This window comes from Paroedura picta, chromosome 10, assembly GCF_049243985.1.
Source record: "Paroedura picta isolate Pp20150507F chromosome 10, Ppicta_v3.0, whole genome shotgun sequence".
Classification (NCBI taxonomy): domain Eukaryota; kingdom Metazoa; phylum Chordata; class Lepidosauria; order Squamata; family Gekkonidae; genus Paroedura; species Paroedura picta.
In genome coordinates, this window is record NC_135378.1 from 21,567,560 (window position 1) to 21,579,683 (window position 12,124).

General features: G+C 40.5%; 1 protein-coding gene across 2 annotated transcripts in view; it reads left to right on the plus strand.

Annotated features, from left to right (window-relative positions):
* Positions 1 to 4,843, plus strand: part of LOC143819725 (uncharacterized) — a 29,237-nt gene extending 24,394 nt beyond the window's left edge. For both annotated transcript variants that reach the window (XM_077301631.1, XM_077301632.1), the window contains one exon: positions 4,478 to 4,843. In XM_077301631.1, the coding sequence (XP_077157746.1) occupies positions 4,478 to 4,634 (157 nt within the window). In that variant the 3' untranslated portion in view covers positions 4,635 to 4,843. The remainder of the gene's footprint in view (positions 1 to 4,477) is intronic.
* Positions 4,844 to 12,124: the final 7,281 nt, after the last annotated feature.

The following is a 12,124-nucleotide window of genomic DNA, read 5'->3' on the forward strand; positions in this document are numbered from 1 at the left end:
CAAAATGGATTACATGAGAGTTCATAGATCCTGAAGCTTGAACTATGACACTTAGATATTTATATAACTGAATTTGTTCAACACAAGTAGGATTTAGGCACCACAAGTGTTTCTTAAGTTTCTATGAAAAGACAACTATTTTTGTCATGGAATGATTCAAGTCAGTTTTCATTACATTAATCCATAAGGGCCCTCAGTGCTTGTTTTAGTCCAGTAGGGGTCCTTGATAAAAGGACAACATCATCTGCATACAATAATAAAGACAAGTGTCTATTAGATAATTTTGGCAGATGGAAGTCCAAACTCCATAAATGGGTAACAATGTAATTAATATAAATGCTAAATAGTTGTGGAGCTGTTTGACACCATTCTGATGGGATCTGTTAAATGTCCCTGAGGGTTACGTATAACCCTTATTGATGTTTGTTTGTGCAAGGCCCAAATCAAAAAGACAAGTCGCTTGTCTATGTTTGTTTTCTCTAGTTTCTCCCGCAATTTTGTTCTTCACACTGAATCGAATGCTAATTTAAAATCTACAAAAGTAGCATACAAGGATGTGGTGGAACTGGAGGAATATTTTGCTATTAGATGGTCCAAAATTATGGGCCCTTCCGCACAACTTTAATGTAGCAGAAGGCTTGCAAATTGTAAACGCTACTAATTTGTAGTTCTGCAAGACGTCGCACACAATCTGCCACACTCCTGAAACAGTCCCGCAAAAAGCGATTTGTTGTAGTGCTTAAAGGGAAATCAGGAAAAGGGGATTCACCCTCCGATAAGTACTACACTCTTGCAAACAATCTGCAACACTAGCGAAAAAGACCTCTGCGTTCCCATTGTTGCGGTTCCAACTAAGTCCCCCCCCCCCCCCCGGCTCTCTCCTCCGAACTTCCAGCGAAGTGATCGCCATTTTTTTCTCTCGGAGTGAGCAGAAAGCAATGAACCAGTGAGCCTTCATTCATCCAGCGAGGCTTCTCCGGCTACAGTCCCTCAACAGAAGTGCTTTAAAGCAGCCCCGTCTGCAAGTTCCCTTTATTTTCGGCCAAAAATCATGCCCATTTGGGGGGGGGTTCTTTTCACTTGGGGGAGCATGGTAATGATGAATCGCCAGCTCACACACCAGCTGCCAGCTAGATGGGTCTCTCCGTTGCAACAAATTAATGCATATTCGTTGCAACGTGTGTGTGTGTTTTTAAACCTGTTCTTAAAGGGAAAGGGGCTTTCCCGGAGCATGATAACAACCACCCATTGGCTGTTCATTTGATTGACGGCCAGGGGCGGGACAAAGCACAGAGAAAAATCGCTTCCTGTCTAGCGATTTTTGCGAGACCTGAAACCTGTGGGAAACAAATGAAATGCTACTAGATTCCACTAAAAAAGCAGGTATGCGTAATGCCGAGATTGCACTTTTAAACATAGTGTTTCCACTTTGTGGGACCAATTGGCAACATTGGTCCTTGTGCGGAAACACCCTAAGCATTAATCTATGGTGGTTCTTCCTTCTCTGAACCCTCCTTCTAGGTAAGTATTTTGATCTAACCAGTCCCTTAATTTCCACTGCAGATATTTCACATATAATTTACTTATTGTGCTTAATAAGCGTATGGGCCTATAATTGGATGGGTCATCCTTGTTGCCCTTTTTGTATATAGGGGCAACAATAGCTGTTTCCCAGCCTTTTGGAATCCTATCAGTTTTATCCACGTTATGAATAACTTTGTCATTACTGGGACCCACCAATCAGTATTGTTCTTAATTAAATCTAATGAGACTAAATCTGGGCCTTGAGCTTTCCCTGAACTTAGAGTCCTAATTAGATATTTTACTTCAGAGGGATTGACAGGTGACCAAATTGGCAAGTTGGTTATGTTGTCCAAAACCGAATTGTCAATGTTTATAGATACATAAAGGAGATTAAAATGTTTCTCCCATATTACTGGAGTGATGGTTGAATAGGAATGAAATATTTTTGTACAGCCATAAACCAACCTCCAAAACTGAGAATCATCCTTAAGAAGAGTTGCTTGCCTAAGCTGATCCCAAGCTTTAAACATGTCCTCCTTCTTTTTATGAAGAATGATTGATTTATATTGTTGCTTCTTTGTTTTCAAGTCTTAACAATGCTTGTGTATTTGGGTTACTTCTGTAGTTGGCATATTGTACCCTACCAATCAAGCTCCAATGAGCAGAATGGCTGATAATCCTCAGCTGATCTTGTGTGTGCAGTCAAACATTTTAAAAGATACATTTAATGAAACCATTAACCATGAAGGTGGGTCAAAACAGAAAATTCATGCCTTCCATTAAAATCCATGTGGTTCAGTCACTTACATGAAAATGAACATAGGAAATGCTGTCTAGCCTTCAATAAAAGGTAATTGTTAAACTGAGAAAACTTTTTTTGGAATCTGACCCATAACAGCTGTATAGCTCTGTTTTGTTTATTTCTAAATTGGATTCTTTGCTACCAACACCTTTTATTGCCGCAAAAGCCCATCTTCTTTCCCTCATTATTTTGCATTTTATTTTACATGTGACATGAGTCTATCAATGAATGATATGGGACTTTTGTTAGTCTTGATTCCCTAGTAGAAAAAAGTGACAAGGAAATAATGGTATTTTCTCTGGCAGCTCTTCAAGAAGGCTTTTCACAAGCTATGAACATAGGGGGTAATGAAATAGGGGGTATCAGCAATGAAAGACGGTGATGTTGGAAGGTGGTGACACTTACATTTTTCACAATGCTCTACAACAGAAGAGAGAATCTACTAGATTTTGGCAATAAGAACAAAAGGGGCTTTGCAGCTGTTCTAGTCAGTTTCAAAAATAGTTTAGTCATCTTTAGGATTTTTAAAACCTTTGTCTGCATTCCTTTGTGTTCCTTTTCAAACAAGTTCATTTTCATACAAGATGAGGATTTGAATCAAAGGTGCTTATTTGATGTTACTGCGCAGCTGCAGTAAGGCAATTATATACATTTTTATTAAAAAGGCCTTTGGAGACACACCTACACACATTAAAGGTTATATTGACATACCAAGTAAGAAAATCTGTATTTTTGGGTTGCAGCTGCCAGAATAAACACACTGGAGAAAAAAAAAAGAATGGTGCATATTACAGGCACAGGAATCCAAAGGCAAGATTGAAGGCTTGCCTGCTGAGATTCCTTATAGTAAGCTTTGCATGCATAATATGCTGGGAACGGAAGCAATAAAGGCGCTTGAGAATCTCCTTAAGTGTAAGGATACATTGATGATGACCAGGGCCTCTTCTGCATGATGGAAAAGCTGATGAAAACTCACAAGATACATCGTGATTTTTCTGATCTCTGCACAGGGGAGTGAATTTACTCTGCAAAACTGATTTTGCTCTGCATAGTGAAGTGCCTCTTCAGTGCTTTAAGCATCTTTTAAGCATTGTTTTTGAAAGAAACGTTTCACCAATTCATATCTCTCCTGCCTGCCAAAGGTGCACTATTAGTCATGCAGAGAAGCCCCTTGGTTATGCAGATTAGTGACTGCATTAGAGAACAAAGCATGTCACTGGCAAAACTACATGGGGCAGGGCTATGAATTGTTCCATGCAGAAAGCATTGCAGCATAGTTTGTCAACAGACTATATTCAATGCAGAACAACGATTGTAGTATAAATACAGTGATCTAAACTGGTTGTTTTTTAAACTGTTTTATTTAACTCTGTGCAAAATACCTCCAAGATCAAGAGAATTCATCCTGCAGTATTTCCCATTACCTTGTTGGGGTGTTAACATTGAGAACCTGAAGGTTGAGCAAAAAAATATATTTAAATCAAAATACAATTATTTATTATGAAGTGTGCATTAAGAAGACAAAAGTGAAGAATCAGAGTATGGTCAATATTGGATGTACAGTCAGTGGCTGCACATGTTATTACCAGGGACCACATGTGTTTCAACCAAGAGGGTCTTGATCAGTTGTCATATAAGATATATACACACACATAATGATACAATGTTACAATAAGATCTGGTTAGTGGCATAAGAATGATAAAATCTGAAGCTTTCAACAAAATATAAGAATAACTCCAGATGTGTTCACAATTAAAACTCAAAGTAGTTAAGAACCAGAGTACTCACAGTTCAAAATCAAAGTAGTCAAGGCTCAATCCTTAGGATGCATCCTCATGTTTAAACAAAAAGCAAGTGACTTTCTGTTGGTTTACACATGAAGATGTACACTCAAGATTGAACCTTGACTACTTTGCTAGTAGCCCAAGTTCAAATCAGAGTTCATGTATTCTTTGCTTGCTACAGAATGAGGTGTCCTTGTGGAAAACAAATTCTTGAGAAGGAAGGTAGAAGAACAATATACCCAATCCATGAGAATCGAAAGAGATTATGAAGTATTGTAAATGTTTAATTCTAGAAGCTCGTGTTCTTTCTAATGCTACCATGTATGTATCCACAATGAACTGTTCAATACTGCCTTTATTTTTCAGTTACTGGGCAGAGGGACAGCCAATGAGGAGAGAAGGATATGAATGTGCAAATGTGGGCAAATGCACACCAAAGAAAAGCTGCTGGAATACATATCGGTGTACGAAATCCGACCTCCTATGGACTTGCAAGTTAACACCTGATCCAAGGTGGATCTAGTCAACAATGCCTCAATAGGATTGAAATGGTTGCCTAATCTCCATGCAATCTAGGGAAATGATCAAGTCCCACGGGAACATGAAATACAAGAACAACAATAACTACGAGCGAGGACACGTCATAGCATGGATGAGCACATTTCACTGAAAGAGCATGTGCAAAATGCATCCATTTCTTGTTGCAATAGATCAGTGTCGAAGGTCTGTGGACATCTGTCTGTTGACTCTTTATTATTTCTTTCTTGTGCTTTATCTTAAAGAGAAGGTATGCCTATATGGACTGGGAGGCCTCAAAACACACAGACACAGACACACACACACACACACATATCTATCCTGCCTTTTTAGTTTCTGGATCTTTTTACCTCTCTGATGCACCTCTTATAATAATAATTTTTAAAAAGGTCTCCGGCACAGGCTTACAATGTACTTCTAAAAGAAAAGTTAATTTAGAAGCAAAAGTGAATGCTAGGGCATGCCAGGAAGACCCATAGTATTCAGTCAGAAGAAGAAGAAGAAGAAGAAGAAGAAGAAGAAGAAGAAGAAGAAGAAGAAGAAGAAGAAGAAGTCCACCCCCCTGTTGAATAACAACGTAGCAATGCCAAAATGGAATTAACACAATGGCAGGCTGGATTCCTGGCTCTGTGGAGACAACATTGAATCTACTGCATTCTGCAAGGCTGACATTGTGGGAAGGACTATAAAATCAGAGTCCAGTAGCACCTTAAAGATTAACAATGATTTATTCAGGGTGTGAGATTTCGAGTGTAAGCACTCTTCATCAGACTATGAACTCCTTACATGACAGGGAATATAAAGCAAAAATCAATTCTGTTACATCAGTAGACTGTGTCACACAACCAAATACAGCCAGTGATAATCCTTTGTCAAAACATACAATCAATCCCTTGGAATTCAGTGTAGTTTACAGAAATACAAGGAGAAACCAAACTGCCTGTTGTCAGTGATCAAAGGCTCTCACCTCACCATATGCTGCTTGCTCCATCTGTCTCCATAAAACTGTGAAACATTCCTGCAGGGAATTGCTCGTAACTATCCCAAGTCCAAGAAGGCAAACTCAAAATTCAATTACGTTGCCATTACCCTACAGTCACATTATCTTTAACTGCTCCTAGCGGAGCGGATAAAATAAAGCAGTAAGGACCCCGAGGGCGGGCCCTGTCTGGGATGAGGAAGGGTGCCGATAGGCCCCTTCCCCCGGACTGACAATTTGCCCCTTCCCCCGGACCCTCCAATTGTCAGTCCATCAGCAAGGGACCAATTGCGAGGTGTGCACAGCTGGACTGACGAATCGGGAGGCGCCATCAACTTCATGCCTCGCTGCCAGCCCCCGCACACGACGGTGGCCTGCGCCAACACCCGCTGCCGCCTGAAATGGCTCCATCGCCCTGCGCCGCCACACACCCCACCTGCAGCTCGCCTGAAAGCAGCCACCCCGGGGCGCCCCGGTCTCAAGATCAAGGTAGGCCGTGGCCCGTGGGCCCCCATCGACCACTCATGCGGTCTCAACTGCTCATGCGGCCTCACACATCGCCCTGCGCCCGCCCTTATGTCCGGCCCATGGCTCTAGAGAGACGTGCCGCCAACCTCCCAAGCCCCGCTAGCGCACCACTGTATTCCGGGGGAATCGGGCTTTTTTACTAGTCACAAATAAAATAAATAGTGAGGAATATGGATACACAAGTTGAACAAGGTTAGCATGAATAGTGAGATTAAAAACCTATGTCCTTGTTGAGTCCTGGGTATGTCATAGTATTGAGTGTTGTAATTAACTTGCATTTCTGCAATCTTCCTCTCTAGACTGTTCTTGAAGTTCCTTTGCAATAAAACAGCTACTTTCTGGTCCCCTACTGAATGGCCTGGAAACCCTCCTAATAGGCATCAAGTGTAGGTGCTGATCTTCCTGTCCTTCGCAGTCGGTCGTTTTTCTTTACAGGTGCCACCAGTCAGCCCGAAAGAGCCCATCTCAGCAGGGAGGGAATCCTTGCAGAGCTTCCAGATTCTACAATGCCCACTGCTGCCGCTCTCATCCCCAAAGGAAGCTGCCAACTTCCTTACACCTCACCCACACTGACAAAAGAGGCAATGCAGCTTCTGCTCGGTTGGTGTCTAATAATACAGAGACCGGCATCAAAATTATATACATTTAGAATTAGTTCCAGTCAAGAAAAATGCTCACATAAAACAATTTCAAGTAAAACAGTCACGTAGTCAGAAACACAAATTCTTCACGTAATCTGTGATGTCCAGTCTTATGGCATAACGAGCAATGCACTCACATCGTTGGAGAATCCTGGTCAATAGAAGAGTGAAGTAATCTTGGCAAGGGTCCCTTTAAATCCCAGGTTCCTCAGAGGGGAGCATCATGAGCATCTCTCTTAACTTCTCTTTTCTATAGTCTAAGGACAATTATTTGCCTCTCACCAGGCAAAGTTGACTGTCTTCCCTTAGGAACATATTTCTGATATAACAATTCATTGACTCAACAGCTTTTATAGCTGAAGGCCTGTGAAGGGTTAATTCTTCACAAACCCAGAGTGCCTAGGTTGACAGGCTGTTCCCAGAGATCCAATTGGTCCACAGAGTGGAGAGAGATTTTACAGCTGAAAGTTGAAGAGGAGAATTCATTTGAAATTCAGCCCTCACAATCTGTCACTGGAAGGGAAGATGTTCCAGTTAAAGCTCACTTACTTTGGACACATCATGCGATCAAACTTGCTAGAAAAATCATTAATGCTCGCCATGGTCACTGGCAAAAGGAAACGTGGTTACCAAAAGATCCGCTGGCTCAACACGATCAAAGCCAATACAGGGAGGACCATGAACCCACTAAAAGAAGCAGTCAGAGACAGGGTTGCATGGTGAAGACTTCCTATAGAATAACCGAGGGTCGGACATGACTGAACGGATAACATCATCATCATAATCATCCTCACTTAGAGCAGTTTAACACAGACAGGAGAACAAAGGATAGTTGACAAAGATGGGTGGGTATTTAGACAGAGACCCCCCATTCAATCCAAGGAAAGGGGATATATCTAAAGAGAATGCTCCCTACTCAGTCAAACAGGGAGTGCACTCAGAAGAGTGCAGAGATCCCTGGTCTGGTGTAATTAGAAACTGCTTGTAGATATATAAGAGTTTAAATTGAAGATGAGTACTATTGTTTCAAGTACTTTGGGGACAGGAAAGAGTATACCAGCCTTCTGGAAACCAAAGCAATCATAGAATAGTCTGAACATGTGCTGAAGTGTTTGAAGAACACTGGAACAGAAGTCTCTTTCCATAATGATTTTACATAACACTGGAATAGCACAAGAAATCCTCTTTAGCCTGAAACATAAGAACTTTATTTCCTTGGAAGTCACCAGGGGCCAATCAGAAATGTTTTCTAAAGAGAGTTCAGAGGGTTGCAAGCTATCAATCTCTTCCTCATAGGATATACTTAAAAAGTATTCATGCCAAGTATAGGAAGGGATGGATGACATAGTAAAAGAATCACTGTGAAATGTTCCAGAAATTATTGACCCAAATTGCCTAAATTTATTAGAGGTTGTGTCCTGAATAAGTTGCTCCCATTGCTTATTAACAGTTTTTTCCTCTTTTATGGGTTGTTGGAGTTGACTTTTATGATTAAAATATTCTAACAGAATAAATGGAGTTTCTGCAGTTCGATATTGGTGATAAATAGTTCATAGATGTAATTTCAAGTCCCTACATTCCTTATCAAAACAGGCATGGGGAAGAATCTTTCCTATTTTAGTTTGCTCATTTGGGTGTTGATTTAATTCTTGGTTATACAATAGATTAGATCAACAAATGCTTGAATAATTACTAGAGGATCTTCAGATTCAGTTATAGTAGATCTAAGTTCCAATTTTGTTGGGGTTTTAAACAGTTGTTGGGTCATTTGAATTGAATCAGTAGATCAATTTTCTGGGGGGAAGAATATCTGAATCCTCACTAGAAGTTAGAGGAGGTAGAATTTGCCTTAAAGACATTGGAAGATTAAGAGTCAACATCAAAGGTAAGTGGCCACTAACATGGACACCTACATGGAAACCTACAAGGAAATACTCTAATCTATCTCTAAAGGAAGAGGAAGTTAAAAGGTAATCAGTCACAGTGTAATCTCTAAGGTAAATTCACCAGGGTAATCATGGTTCATCTGGTCATTTAAAGAGATTCTATTGAATTGAATACAAAATTTGGCGATTTGAATTCCTGAAAAATAAAAAAAGAATCTTTAGGATAGCTCCTAAAGAAAAGGAATGTTGGCAGTGTATCATCAAGGTCAAATCCTTAGGCTGCAGAAAGTGCAATATCATCCCTGTTCAATCTTGCATTAAAGTCTCCAGCTATAAGTATCTTGATGATGGGGTATTTCAACTCCAAATCCTCTATAAATAATATTAAATAGTTCCAATGTGAAAGTAAAGTAGAACTACCTAAACAAGGTGGTATATATAAATGAACTAAAATTAGAGCAATATTATCAAACTTGAGTTGGTAAACTTGTGCAAAAAAAATTATATGCTAGCACTGCTAACTTTACATTTAAGTATGATGATGAAAGTAAAGTTAAACTAGAATGAAATAGGCCCTTAGTGTTAGATCTAAAAGTTGTTATAGAATGAGACATATAACCTTCTACATGTACTTGGGTTTGGGCCCAAGTTTCTTGGAATGAAACAATATCAAAACCCTTAACATAATCCAGGAAATCACAGTCATTAGCCTTCTTCCTCCAACCTGCAATATTCTAAGACATGATTTTAATGATTAAGGGTGGAAAAACTTCAGGAAGTCAATCTATTACAGCTTCTTATGGTTGTTAGTTGCAAAGCCGTGTCCGACCCATTAGGACTGCATGGACAATGATCCCCCAGGCCTTCCTGTCGTCTACCATTCCTCAGAGTCCATTTAAGATTGCACCGACTGCTTCAGTGGCTCCATCCAGCCACCTCATTCTCTGTCGTCCCCTTCTTCTTTTGCCCTCAATCGCTCCCAGCATTAGGCACTTCTCCAGGGAGTCCTTCCTTCTCATAAAATAGCCAAAGTATTATAGCTAGTTGTTCTGAAGAATTATTGACTTCATAATATATGCAACCATTATCAACCAGACCCACCCCTTTATTCTACCACCATATTAAGCACTTCAGAACTTTGTTCTTGTGAGAGAGTTAAGTCATCATTGACAGAGGAAGCTTGATGGACATCTTCCATAGTCACCAGTCCTACTAACATTCTAGGTTCCTCTGTAGAATCAGCTCCTTTAGTTGGTTCAATGGAAGACTTCAGAGGAGTTTCTGGCTCTATAACATCAGGAATGCTTTGTAGGAGAGTTGTTCTTATGGATTCTAATTTATCAGCTATCATAAGTTGTTAATGAGTTGCCAAATTCTTCAAAGAGCCCAACAAGTCCTTCTCCAAGGAATCATTAATTTGAAGTATTTCCTTTGTAGGCCATTCCTCCAAAGTTGCCAAGTCCTTTGGCATAGGACCGTTACTGCCACCATGCTTAGGTTTCTTATTGGTAATAAGATTAGGCAACAGTGGGGATAGAATAATGTGAATGAAAACTGTAGCTGGAAAAATCCATCTGGTCCTTAAAAAAGGTTTCTATCTAAATAGCATCAAAGGCATTTTGGATCTAGGAAAGTTCAGCAGATCTTTTTGAGCTTGATTGAAGTTATTTAGTAACTGCCCTGATCTCAGACCCACAAAGTCAACTTGATTTCCAAAAGGCACACCTACATGTCTTCTGACAAGAGCTTTTGTTCTCCAAGAAGGAGTGTTACCTCTAAAGAGAGCCAGTTTGGTGTAGTGGTTAGGAGTGTAGACTTCTAATCTGGCATGCTGCTTTCGCTTCTGGGGGATGTGGGGGAATACATGCAGCCAGCTGTGTGATCTTGGGCTTGCCACAGCACTGAGAAAACTGTTCTGACTGAGCAGTGATATCAGGGCTCTCTAAGCTTCACCCACCTCACACGGTGTCTGTTGTGGGGAGAGGAAAGGGAAGGCGATTGTGAGCCGCTTTGAGACCCCTTTGGGTAGAGAAATGTGGCATATAAGAACCAACTCTTCTTCTTCTTCTTCTAAATTTACATACAGTCAAACTGATTTTGTAGTTGCCAAATGAAATGACAGTAGTCTTTTACTGCCTGGTCATAATGTTGTATAAAAGGCTTATTTACCTTTAAAATATGTTGTTGTAGGACAACTGGGGAGACTGATAAGAGAACATCCAAGATTGTAGGGTCAAATTTCTTATCACATAAATTAGATACCATTCTAATTAATTCCTCCCACTTGGAGTGCAACCGAGTTAGATCTTTACATATAAAATCCACTTTTTTTCCAGTTAAAAAAAGATCCTCTGGAATTTCACTTGTTACTTTGACTCTCTCCTTGGAAGCAAAATTTTGAGCAATGCCATTCTCTATGTAAAGAGAAGAATTGTTTGAAGGGGAACATCTGGCAAAGTATCAGCAGTATCTGCCAGGATTGCAAAACAATTAGAAATTGTGATTTGAGAAAGCAAGGTATTATTTGGCAAGAAATAGTCCCCAATCTTAGTTTGCTTGGAAGCTGTGGGTGGGGAATAAATATGCTGATGAATTAGATCAGGGGTAGTCAAACTGCGGCCCTCCAGATGTCCATGGACCACAATTCCCAGAAGCCCCTGCCAGCGAATGCTGGCAGGGGCTTCTGGGAATTGTAGTCCATGGACATCTGGAGGGCCGCAGTTTGACTACCCCTGAATTAGATAATATTGTAGTTACAAATGTCAGGTGTTTCCCAATAATTAGCTTCTCAAATATCTAGTTGCTCTCACGTCAAACACTCCCAGCATCATTTCTTCTCTTAAAATATTTTTATCCAAGAAGCTGGACAAAAAATTATCAGCCTTAACTGATAATGTTCAAGGTTCTTTCAGCAATGGTGTTAAAAGCAAAATTATCCTAGTGGTTGGGATGGATGGGGCCGGACCTCAATCCAATTGAGAATTTGTGGCATGACTCGAATATTGTTGTATACCAACACTACTTAAACTGTGAGAGAGTTAGAGCAGTTTGGCTTTGAGGAATGGGTGAAAATCCCAGTGGTTGGGATGGATGGGATGCCCATCTGAGGTTTGGAGACCATATTTGCATCACCTGATCCAGAAATGATTATATGAAGTGGCCTGCACTCCTTGACATCATTGCGAGGGAAGTTTAACATGCAGGCACACCATCAGCGATCATAATACATCTGATGGAAAATGAATTACCTGCTACAAATGCTTGGAGTTTATTAGACTCATCTCAATGGACCTTATTATCTGTTGAGATGGGAACACAGATCATGTGGACCAAGCTCCTCGAATGCCGTGTTTGGAGGAGCGCATCAGTCCTGGCGGGATTGACTTGGCTAGGTAAAAATTTAACAAAGCAGCAGCAAAAGTGGTTTTGAGATGGGGTGTTG